The 12,541-nt window shown below is 44.1% G+C and overlaps 1 protein-coding gene across 1 annotated transcript in view; it reads left to right on the top strand.

Moving 5' to 3' along the window:
• Nucleotides 1–12,541, top strand: part of ADCY5 (adenylate cyclase 5) — an 89,721-nt gene that overhangs the window by 72,669 nt on the left and 4,511 nt on the right. The window contains exons 12-16 of the mRNA XM_009865253.1: nucleotides 725–841; nucleotides 2,377–2,541; nucleotides 4,714–4,889; nucleotides 8,815–8,841; nucleotides 9,681–9,813. Of these exons, the coding sequence (XP_009863555.1) occupies nucleotides 725–841; nucleotides 2,377–2,541; nucleotides 4,714–4,889; nucleotides 8,815–8,841; nucleotides 9,681–9,813 (618 nt within the window). The remainder of the gene's footprint in view (nucleotides 1–724; nucleotides 842–2,376; nucleotides 2,542–4,713; nucleotides 4,890–8,814; nucleotides 8,842–9,680; nucleotides 9,814–12,541) is intronic.

Below are 12,541 nucleotides of genomic sequence, written 5' to 3'. Positions count from 1 at the left end.
TCTACCCTGAGTAGGATGCAGCACCTAAAGCAAAGCACGCTAGCAGCCTGCAGTCAGAAAGCAATTAGAAGAAAGCTTCTAGCTCTGATAGTAGTGAATCACTGGGACAGTTTTGTGGTTGCCCTCACCAGCAGTTATTTTTATCCCCGTGTGTCTGTGGTGCCAAGTGCCATAGACCAGACGAGGCCAGCTGATTGCCCTAGCACCTTTCACTGAGGGTCTGACAGATCACAAGACTAGCCTGGGCTTTTTAACAATTTCTTTCTGAAGTGGTATCAGCAAGTCCTACGATACGCCTTTGTGATCAAAGGGATATGACGTGGTTTTTTTTCATTTCTGCCTTTTTTTTAGATTTTTGATCCAGTAATTTACAGACTCAAACTCCTGGCTATTTCAGTTACAGATGGCTTGTGGTTTGCTTCTCACGACAGGATGAGCACAACCATGCAAGCCATGCTATCTCAGCTCAGGAGCCATCATTCCCGTTAGGAAGGACTAAGTAGATTTGGTGAGCCAGCCGGGCTCACTGCCACAAGGCGGTCAAGTTCCTGCCCGTACTTGTCCTGGATCTGCCATCCCCGTCACCATCCTCTAACCCCTGTGCAGCATCCACGCAGACACTGCACTGGAGGATGTGGGCAGCTCAAATGCAGGTCATAATCTGTAAAACAAGCAATGATGTTACATGTTTATTTAATCTCCTTTGGTTTTTGTCCAAATGCAGCTTTTCCCAGCTCCACTCCAGACGCTTTCTAAGAAGATTGTACAGTCCAGGACCAATAGTACCTTAGTTGGAGTCTTTGCTATTATCCTGGTTTTTCTATCTGCCTTTGTCAATATGGTACGTGCATTTTTTTCCTTTTGACCCACTTGCTTCTGCATGGTTTTCTTATTGATGCTCTGCAGCATTCATAATCCTTACAACCATTGGGTTTAATGTAATCTTGCTTACAGCATCTGAGGTCTGTTCCCTTTTGCTTTTCAGACATAGAAAAGAAATGGTAGCCTGACAGCTGCATCCCTCTAGCCCATTATGTGCCTGGCACCAATTTGTGCCCATGTTCTCTTCTGATTCTTTAAAGGCTTCTGCTCCAGGTACAGAAGCCAAGCCTGAAGCGTGGCCCTGCGCGAAGGGCCAGCACACATCTGATGTGTCATTTAACTCCCACAATATTGAGTGGGGCTTCAATGTTGTGTAGGCTTTCTGCCGGCCCTCCGCATGGAGCCACATCCTGCTCCACCTGCAGCAATCACCTACCACGGACTGTGGAGACTTTGCTTCGAGTTGCACTTTTGGGAGTGGGGAGATCTAGCTTTGCAAACACTGCCGCTGATTTCGGACTTGGAGAGGGACGAGCTCTTCTCTAGGACCCTGCTTTCTCACTTGTAAAAATGGCTTGGAGGCTGAATGCATTTTAAAGAAATATTTCAATATTCTCTACCCTGTGTACATGTGTTCCATTTTTTAAGGGGAGGGTGGAAGGAGGCTTGGGTTTAAAACCCTGAGCTTGGAGGTAGCTACAGAGACTTCACGTGGTCCTCTGCAGCTCTCGGTTATGGCCTCAGCTGGAGCAGTGCTGACTTGCACTGGTGGGGGGAGGCTTAAACACCTAAAAATCAGGCCACTGCTTGCTCTTGCCTCTGCTTCCCTATACACATAATGGAGATTTAGGAACAATTTTATGCTCAGTTGAATGGGAGGTGCTAGCTCAGGGCATCAACACCCACCGCCTTCCCCCATAGTCACCTGCAAAGAACTGGTGTGGGTTGCTGAGAACCACGCAGAAATTAGAGCTTTATTTTCCTGCGTAATGTATGATTCTTTGCATTTGTGAGCTGCTTAGTGTAAAACTTAGCAAAATGGTCAAACAGAGCAGCATGGAGAGGACATCAGAATGGGCCTCTGCTGCTTCCTCAGTATAACATAGCACATCAGCCTTTGAGCCTTGCTGCTGAAATCTTCCCTTTAGAAGCACTCACAGCAGAAGCTTTAGAGATGCCAGGCGAAAATTATCAGCTCAGAAATTCCCATCAGCAGAAACAGAGCAACACCAAGACCTTATCACAGAGAGCGAGATATATTTGTATGTGTAATATCTACAGCCCCTGTGTCTGTGATCCTTCAAATATAAAGTTCTGTGTGAAGTTGAGCACGAAACTAGCCTTCTAGAGTGCACAGCCTGGATTTTATTAATTAATGTTTTGAGGGAGGAAAAGCTACAGCCAGTGCACATGCAATGAAATGTAAGCTGGTGATTTCATTTTGCTTATATTGCACGTTGCTACAGCTGTTTCTAAGGGACTTTTTAATCTGTGCAAACTATTTTGTTTTCTCCTTGTCTATGCTATTGAGTTTAATACCATCTTTTTCTTCAGTTCATGTGCAGCACTGTGGATCTTGCCAGCTGCATGGCTGCGGAATACAACATCACTCCTGACCGGGTGGACATATGCCTTATCAGCAACCTGACTTCCAACTACAGCCTGGGTACCTTGCAGGGATTCTGTGACAGTCCTTTGCCCAACTGCAACTTTCCAGAGGTATTGCTTGAAGAAAATGAGTTACAGAGCTTGATCTGCTATAAAACCTGTGTGATAAATCTCGGTGATTCAGAGGAAAGCAAGTTTGCTCCTGACTGACGTTATAGGGCTGACACAGACTACTACGCACAAACTTAAGTGTCTGAAATTATTATCATGAATCCACATTAATGTTTAAGTTCCTTCAGGGCTGCATAATCAGTAGGCTTTTATAACTGTTGGATTCTGCCTGTTGCAGGAGAAATGGCCTTTCTTCATGAAGTCCTTAATGGCAGGAGGAACTGAAGTAATTTAAAAGGAGTTTGTGGGTGCTCAGTGTCACCTGAAAGTCTGTTCACTGAAAATCAGTGTCTACTCACTGATTTAACCCTTCCCTCCATTGTTTTATGTCCCAATTAGTAACACTGCTAATATATTCTTTCACTAGGTATAGTAGGTTCTGGCCTCAGTCAGATTAGCAGCCCCGATAGTGGTCTGCTTCTATCTGCAAATCCTATGTCTTCAGAGCAAGTTGTTTAAAAAAAAACCCAAAAATGCTTCTAATGGCAAAAAAAAAACCCCACCCAAATATGGTTTATACAGTGGTAGAATACTTTGCCCCAAAATCATCTTTTTGCATAGCTGTTTGAGATCTTTTTCTGAGTTTTTAGCTCATGGCCATTAGGTGTATTGCTTACTGGAAATTGAAAAGGAAAAAAAAAATCTGTCTAGGATGAGGGCAGAATTTGTGTCAAGGTCATCTGACAGATTTATGGCTGATCTGTTATCATTCAGATGTCCAAGGGGCTCCGGAAAGCCCTGGTATCCCACTGAATCTATTTCCATTTAAACTAACAGGAATAAGGTCCCTGTCTGATTCAGTGAGGTTTCTGAGACCACCATTACTGGGACTTGCAAAGGCCCTTTGTGTGTCTGCAGAAAGACCCAGGAGCAAAATCTGGCACAGTGGAGAAGTAGAAATGGTCTGCGCCCATCATGAGGTTGTCAGGAGTGCTGGTTCAGGACAGAGAGGGATTGTAAGTAGTGAGGAGCAACCATTCTGCGTGCTGAGGGTGCTGTGGCAGCCTGGTCAGAGTCCCACCCCCTGTTCTCTGCAGGGCAGATGTTGAATCTGCTACCAGCATTGTCTGGTGCTCCCAGTGAGCTTTCGGGAGATGGTGGGATCCTACCCCTCAGCCATGAGGAGCGTCCACCCATTTTCTAGTAACTGAAGAGTCAAGTTACAAGTTGTACAAGTTATTTTCTCTAACTTAATGTATCAGCAATCAACTATTAATAAATGAGGTCAGAACATAAGCATATTTCTACTTCAACTAGGACTTTCTTTTAACCGAAAGAATGGATTGCCTCGGGCATCTGATACAGGTATTTTTTGCCAGAAATGGGCCTGCCTGGACAAAGTGGAAGCTTAAATCTTCACAGATTTGATAAACTGGATAAGATGCTTCTCTTCATTTCACATCCATGCTAGCTTTTCCATAAATGGCAGCTGCAATCTGCAATTGCATTTGAAAGCCCTGGCATGCTAAACATTCAGCTGTCAGAAGTCGCTGTCCCATGCCCTCGTGTGGCAGAGGGCTCCACTACCACACATGCACACAATTCTGCAACTGCCGGCAGAAAAAATTGTCCTGTTGTAGGTATTGGTAGAAGCTTGTCCAGCCTGTGTCTTGCCAATGGATTCAATTTATCAGCAGGGGCGATACTTTCCAGTTGGCCTCAAGTGGGTATCTGTCCCAGTGATGTGAATTGCTTTTACCTTTTGTCCTATGTCTTGTGCAGACACATGAATTCAAGTTGAGAATTGGACCTTAAAGCACTAAGTATTCCAGCATAACCGGATGGTGCTTTCTGCTAATTCAGTAACCGTCTCTAGGACAAACCTACATGACAGCCTTGGGTATACAGCTGCAAGCCCCTTCAGTATAAAAGAAGTAATACCTGATGAAGAATGCAAGAATTTTCACTGGTTCAGTTTTAAGTCTTTAATCTCCTGTAACATGCGAGAATCCCACAGTCAACCCCAAGTTTACATGTTCAGTCAGCTCAACTACATAACTCCCAATCCCTTTCTATCCCTCTGTTTAGTATCCTCTGTTTTCAGTTTTTATTTACCCAGCTGACGTTCATCTCTCTTCTGTTTTTTTTTTTCCCCTTTTTGTCTTTATGCAGTACTTTACCTACAGTGTCTTATTGAGTCTCCTGGCCTGCTCTGTGTTCCTTCAGATCAGCTGTATTGGAAAACTGATCCTTATGTTAATCATTGAATTCATATATGTTCTCATTGTGGAAGTGGCAGGGGTCAACCTTTTTGACAATGCAGATCTCCTGGTTACAGCTAACACCTAGTAAGTGCCTTTCAATTCTGAAATCTTCACTTAATTTCTTTCACCCAATGATTTCAGTGTGGTATTAGGTGGAGGGGAATGCTGAGGCTGTGGGGTGAGCAAGGGAAGTGCATGATACCAGAGAAGGCACAGCGGTAAATTAAAGGCTTCATCAGTACTGCTCTCCACTGCTGAAGAGAAAACAGTTCCCTTTAAGATCTTTTTAATGTGGAACTTAACTAATGACCTATCTATTAATAATAAAATATAACTGGAATCAGAGTGGATCTGTATTTCATTTTCTTCCAGAAATGGGGAAATGTAGTTAGTAATTCTCATTTCTTCTGGTATTACACTCAGTATAGAAATGTCCTTTCTCAAAAAAGAAAAGAAAAAAAAAAACAAAACAACTCCAACAGACTTGAGCTGGCTCAGGGATGTGATAGTGAACCACCAAGATGTTAGGACATCTGGTATATCAAATCCAGGTTGGGGGGTAGGTGGAATGGTGGTGTTTAGTGTTTGGTTAGTGATCTAACAGTTGCCATTGGACACATGTCCACATTTGGAAAGCCAGTGTCACAGCTGGTCTCAGCACAATTCCCAGCAGGAGGGTCTGGGCCTAAATAGAAGTAGCCAGTTGCCCTTTTACTTACAAAAGGTGGTTTGTCATCACCAGGTCACACAATCATGGCAGCAACCTCCTTCCACTGACATGGTTACCCCTCTTCAGGTCGCAGCAGGGAGGGAAATATCCCCAAACCCATCCTCCTCCACAAATTTCCTTTCTCACTGGGAGTTGTGTTGTTGTGTTAACTACTTGTTTTGATGATTCCCCCCTGTAGGCAACAATTGTACTCGAACATGAGTCAATCAAACCATGGTGTTGTCTATTGGTGAAGGCGATGCTAGGATATATAATATGGAGAGTTGCCTGTAAGACATAAGGAGTAGACAATTGCTCTACTCAGGAGTGGGAGAGCCTCCTGGAATATGTTTTCCAGCTTGGGGAAACAATGCAGTTCACAATAATGGAGAGTCCAGAGCAGCAAAAAACAGTCAGAGATCTAGAAAGGACCAATGTTGGTCAAGGATGATAGCTGTGGTTGCTCCTGTCTTGGACAGAGGATGGTTGAGAGGATTCCCATGGTCCTTCCCAGTGCTATCCTGTATGTTGTGAAATAGCCTGTGTAGTTGCTCACATTTCTTGATGTCCATTAACCCCTTCAAGCTGGACGCACCTGGTTAATTCTGTTTCACATAAATATTGGATGATTTTAGCATTCCTGTGTGCCCAGTAATAATTAATGGATGTATGGCTTTTACTGCCACTGGTAGTAACTACTTAAATTATTTTGTTAACTCAAGTGAATGAAATTATGTAGGAAATCCCATGGCGATTTCTGTGGAGGTATGGGGAGAAGGAGGTTTCCTTCCTTTTTTTTTGCAGATGTTAGTATTCCAAGAGCAGAAGTTATTTAGCATTTTCTAACACAATTAGAGAAATGAAAGCGTTTTATATCCCAAATATCATTTCATTCTTGTAAGTCAAGCACTAAGCAAAATTACAGCACTTAGAAGTGTAATTTACGTCACTACACAATCAAAATGTCAGTAATAAAGTGGAGAAGGTTAGCATGTTTTCCCAGAAATAACACTCTGTGATGCTATATAATCTCTCACCAAATGGTAATCGGTTGGTCCAGAGAGCTCCACGGACAGCTATTTATTGTCCCAATGTCTGGCAGTCCATTGGTCTGTTATGAGAAATGAGAGCTCAGCACGTAGCACATGGTTCAGAGATGTACCTTATTGTCCAGTTGATACTAAAAAAATAACTAAACCTAAACCACGACCTCATGCTATTTTAATTGAGTGTCTTTTGCCGCTACATAATTAGTGGCTGCTCTGCAGCCATTATGGTACTCTGACTAATTAGAAGTGATGCAGATGTCACTTCACACGTCTGTGTACAAACCAGCCCAGCATGCAGGCAGCTGAGAGGGTTATGACAGCGCGTTGGGAGCTGCTAGACTTGACTGCAGCGACACACCAGCGTGGTCACTTGTGAGGTATAACCGGATGCAGACAGCTACTATCACAGGACTTTTTACCTGCGCAGAAGATAAATCCACTGCATTGGTTTTAAAGATGTGATGGACCGATGTGATCTAAGTTGAGTTCCACTATAGTGGAGCCCAAAGTGCTTTGCCCCGTGATTCATTATTCAAGCCCATTGCTTCTGGCTGAGCTGTGGTTTGTGATTTAGAGGGCTGTCTGTCCTTGGTATCGTGGCTGTGAGAAGGGAGATGTCCGTGTCCTATGGGAGCTGTCCCCAGAATGAGCCACATTTCCTGCTAAGAAAAAGAATACACACTTAACTTGAGCGGGAGTGTATTTAGCAAGCTCCTCTCTGTGTTACCTTCCAGTAATTAAAGAGCCATTTGCTCCAGGAAAAGTCCCACGGGGGAGCAACCTTCCAGTGCAACACCATTAGTGCTTGCATTGGGCATTTTCACTTATCCAAAGCGTTATTGTAAATACTGGTTTTGCTGCATTTCATAGTCTCTGCTGAAGATTTTAGAGCAAGCTTAACACCCAGCAGCCCCACTAGAGGCTGACAGAGGGTCAGATCTGCCACACTGTCAGAACAGAGAGTGATAACGGGGGGCAGTCAGTCATCCTTGGCCTGATAGTGATTTAGGGGAATAGAAGTATCATGCTGCGTGTAGGAAGTGTCTCCAACTTCATCTAGATCCAACCTTTAGGGTGGGAGTCAATATTCCTGGAGTTCCCAAACTGGATCCATCTCCAAGCACACATGTTCAGTGCTGGAGCTGGCCAGGAGGCCATGCAATAGGCAGTCTGCAAGATGACAGTGGGTTGTAAAATGCATATCAGAAGAAATTCCATGCTCAGAGCTGCATAAAATGTCTCAGAACAAACGAGGTTAGAGAGTCACTGTGCTTTTATTTTTAATTTTATGCCCAGTTAGGCTCCCTTGGCGATTTTGAGGATTTTTATCTGATTCCGTAGCAAGAAACTTTCCCCAGCTCTAGAAAACTGTGGACTGAAGCTCTCAAGACAGCTATGAGATTCTCAGGCTAAAGATGGATCACATTAGTAGCCTGCAAAGCTGTAATTGCATCAATGACACTACAGTAATTTTACCACAAATCTCGTTCTTTCCATTTAAATAGTGTTTTAAAGATCCATGTACATGGTTCTCTGCCACCTAATATTCCACCCACACTTGAGAAGAAACCCAGCAGCATTAAGCAATCAGTCAGGAACTCAGCTACTACCTGCCAGAAAGCTCCTTTCTATCCTTTCACTGGGAATAAACACACACCCTCCATCTCTCCAGCAGCTGTTTCATACGAGTACTTTGCAGTTCTGTGAACAGTACTAGCAATCCACAGAAGGGTTTTCTTTATTGCACTCGTGTGCAGTCTCCATAGCTAGGAACAGCACTGGAGATGAACAATTTGCAGAAGGGAGTAGTGCTAGAGTTACAGGAATTAAGCACATCTCCGTGCTACAATAAATAGGGAAGAGAGGAGCTAGCCCTCACAAGGTATTAGCCCGAAGTGTCCCTCTTTAGATCAGATTTTCGAGCCTGACCTAAGGAGGTAGTGATGGATGAACAAGCATTTGCTGAGCATCCCACGCTGACATTAAAATCCCAAATGGTTCTCTGGCTCTTACATATTTTAACCACATTAACCTTGTGGCACTATCACTCTGGATTTCTGACTGTAGCTCCTACGACCTTTTTCCTCCTCCTCCCTCCATCTTCGTCTAGTTTTCTGCTTTAAAAAAGGCTATAGCCCCACACAGTGTTAGAGGTGCCACATTGCAGAAGTGCTGTTGGATGAGGTACAGCAGGGCGAGTGCTGGAGGGATCTAAATACTCTATTAACGTGATGTTCGTGTTTTTTTCCAGCATATCTACAAATGGAACGTTATCTTGGTAAGTCACTTTGGCATGAAATATTTTTATGGGGTTTTTCGTTAGCAGACATTTTCTCTTGCCAATATGCAGTATCAGCATGTTGACTCACCAGTGGTGTCTGGTGGTTGACTGTGCATTGCTGCGAGCTGCTGCAGCACAGTGCAAGTGCCCTCAGTGGACTGAGTATTGCCCTTTTGTATAGTTTCTCTCAGAGCATCCTTCAGGATTTATGTCAACTTTATGAGACCGTCTCATAGAGCTTACTTGTAATTATAAGTCAAAGGTTTTATCAAAATAGTATTTTCATACTGTATACCTCTGTAGTTCAGATTTAACAGTTTTTATTTTCTTGCTTGTCAGATGGGATGGAAATGTGTCTTAGCACTCTTTTCAGCTAATGGAATACTTACAAAACAAAGGCCATTAAGAAGTGACTAATTGGAGAAGCAGTAAGTGTAGACCAGTTCTAGCCTTAGGAGGCTGGGGAAGCCGGTGCGGGAAACCCAGTGAATACAGTCAGAAGAGCTGTCAGCATTTCGGTTTTGCCAAGCATAGTGGTGTCTGAGCATGTATATCCATTCTTTAAAATATGGCCTTTATATTGATGTTAAACCTTTTTAAGAAGTTGGATTAAATTTCCAGTTTCAAAGTCCTGCTTTAGAAGGCAGCACCTAGGAGCCAAATTCCTCAGCTTTCTGAGGGTATTGTTTGCCTCTTTAGCAACACATGCTTTGAGGGGAAAGAAAAAAGCCTTTTCTGCAGAAGTGGATTACCCTTAAAGTGGGAACTGCAGAGCATGGCTAAGCTGTGTTCGTCCATGAGGAGACTAACTGGGAAATTCTTCTGGTTGGCTGCAGCTCTCCAGTGATGACACGAGTCGCGCTGAAGATTGTGACCCCTGTCATCATTACCGTCTTTGTCCTGGCGCTGTACTTGCATGCCCAGCAAGTGGAATCCACTGCAAGGCTTGATTTCCTCTGGAAACTCCAGGTTAGTGGGTGTTCACTGTGTTGGAGTCATTGGCATTAATGTAAAACTGCTGAGCTATTCGCTATCGAGTTGAGGAGTTTTATAAAATGCCTTTGAATTTAATCTGCATCTGGCATAGAACTGGGCATTCTAGTAATGCTGTGCTCTTTGGTACCTTGCATACTCAGTGATTCTCATCCTGGTTATTGCCTTTAACATCTTGTTTCCTTGTAAACGTGCTTTGGATGGTCCCCGCAGTAAAGGGTTATAGATCTGAAGATCGAAGTTAATGAATTTGGGCAACTGAGCCTGTCATTGTTGCAGGAACCTGTAATATAACACAATTTGTAAATATAAAAAGCTCATATTCACTGCTGAATTGTATCCCAGAGTTCAGTGAGCTTTCATTTGCTCAGTTCAGGGATGTAAAAGATTCACATTTGCATTTTCATTGACTTTCTTGTTTAAGCAGTGGGAACTTGCTTGATATCCAGCCATCATTACCCCCTAGGCAGCAGCACTGGATAATCAATACAATACAGATGACACATTGTACTCTTGCCCCTGGGTTAAGTGTTAAATTTTTCAATACTTGTGCCCACAAGTGATGTTGGGGCAATGTATGTGGTTCTCAAGCAAGCAGGACAGGTCTCAGCTCTGCCCAGGACTCACAGCTGGAGGACTGCAGGTTTTATACAGATTTTTTACCCTCTGGATGGCAGGACATCATTCTAATAATAGGTTTCAGTGGTTTGAGCAGGAAACACTGAGGGGACACCAATTAATTAAAGCTCCTTGGGAAGCAGATAAACACTGTTATCCTCCTTTATAAATGGTAAACAATGGGTGGGATGAGCCCACTTGCCTGTTTCAGATCTGGGCTCAGCTGGCCAAAGCATTTTTTTCCCTAGGCAGAGCCAAGAGTCTTCCTTGTTCTGTCCAGACGTATCACCTTCTAAAGAGTCCTTCCTTGTTTAACTTCGTTTCGTTTCAAATGTCCTGGCTTAGAAACCAGCATCCATGAGCAAAGTCGTAAGCACTTTGCCAAGTGTTGCTTGTGCCTTTCCCAACACGTACTTAACAGATGTGGGGAACCGAGCCCTTCTTCTCTCACAGAGTGAGGGCTGGAGAGTATGGCTGAGCTGTGTTCTTTGATCCGAAGGCCAATATGTGCCAGGAAAGTCTTTTTTTTTATGGCTTCAGTTCTCCAGCAATGACAAAAGTCACTGGGAAAAAAGCTTTGAAGACGACCCATTTTGTATGTATGTTGTCGCTGGTGCATCTGCTGAAGTGGAGGGTGCTATACACAGGACAGCTCTGTGGGGTTTCTGGAAGCTGAACCTCTCCATGCAACCCCTTTCTCAGCTGCACCTTCCCTAGTCCTTGCCTGACCCTGTTTTTCCTTTCTTCAGAAACATTCAAAATGGCAAAAAGTAAAACAAGAGAGGGAAATACTGCTGCCATCAGGTAATGGCTGGTAGAGAGGTGATCAGTGCACACACCTCTACCTCTACCTTTACCTACAAACTAGAAGCAATGAATTGAGGTAATGGTGGCATTGTGCAGACCTGCAAAGAGAAATCAAATCTGGTTCTGAAGACTAATCTAGTGAAGCCTAACTGCTTGTTTTATTTTAGTTGCTTAGGCCTAAATACATCCTAGATATCCTAGGTACATCCTTCCCAAAGCTCTGGGTCTGTCTGAACATTAAACCCTCGCCCATATCCATTAGCACAGAAAGAAGACAACCCATTCTTCTTATGTTTCCCTTTGTCCAGGCACAGCCCCACTGTGGCCGGAGACACGGGCTTTACAGGCCGGTGAAAAGCCCTCTCCAGAGTGGCGGGACTGGCCTGTTTCATGGGCTCCCTAGCAACTGCACTTCACAGCCATTGTTGCACCTCAGCAAACCTTGTGGCAAAAGAGGCTCCTTTTATTTAGCTACATGGGCCTTTGGGTGGTGCAGGGAGAGAATCATAATTCAGTGCCACTCGTGCCGTCAGACTTTAGCAATGATGAGCTGCCTTTGTCCTCCTGAAACCTGCTGTGCTTGACTGGGAAAACCAAATGTGTGGGTTTGTGTATGGCAGTGGAGGAACAGACCTTGTACAGGTTACCCAATTCCAGGCCCAGAAATACAACAACGTTGGAATTTGGTGGTATTCTATGCCTGCTTTTACATACCCCTTGTCAAAGTTTAAGGCTGGCCTAGCTTCTAAACTGTGACAGACACACTCTGTGATCCCCCCACCACCCTCCCATGGGAGGATAACAGGGGAACCAGGCAGAGAGACTTTGAGGTTACAAACAAACTTGAACTAGTATAATGAAAAAGAAAATAACACTTTGATTAAGGTGTTGAACTGTATACAGATATTATACAAGCATGCAAATATATTCAGTGATACAAGATAATATGTTAATACGGAACCTCAGCCTTCTGGATGACAACTACGTCCTGAGTGGAAAAAAGTCCCAGACTGGCCTCAGCAGCACGCAAGCCCATAGTCCTGATGACAGTCCAAAAAATCAGAAAAGGAGCTGTGCTGCTCCCACCCAGGGAGACAGGGGAAAACTGCCTCTCCCAAGGAACAGCACACTCCTGTGCGGCATGAAAACGGGAGGTGGGAACACCAGCAGCACAGGGAGAGATGAGGAAGAGCCAAGGGCAACCCTGGTAGCATAGCAGGTACCAAAAGCCTTAGGACTCGCCTTAGGGGCTCTTTTATACTGAGCACCATGGGAAGGA

This window comes from Apaloderma vittatum, unplaced genomic scaffold (genome assembly GCF_000703405.1).
Source record: "Apaloderma vittatum isolate BGI_N311 unplaced genomic scaffold, ASM70340v1 scaffold2442, whole genome shotgun sequence".
In the NCBI taxonomy this organism is placed as follows: domain Eukaryota; kingdom Metazoa; phylum Chordata; class Aves; order Trogoniformes; family Trogonidae; genus Apaloderma; species Apaloderma vittatum.
The sequence above is the reverse complement of the archived record's forward strand: the minus strand, read 5'-3'. Positions and strand labels throughout refer to the sequence as shown.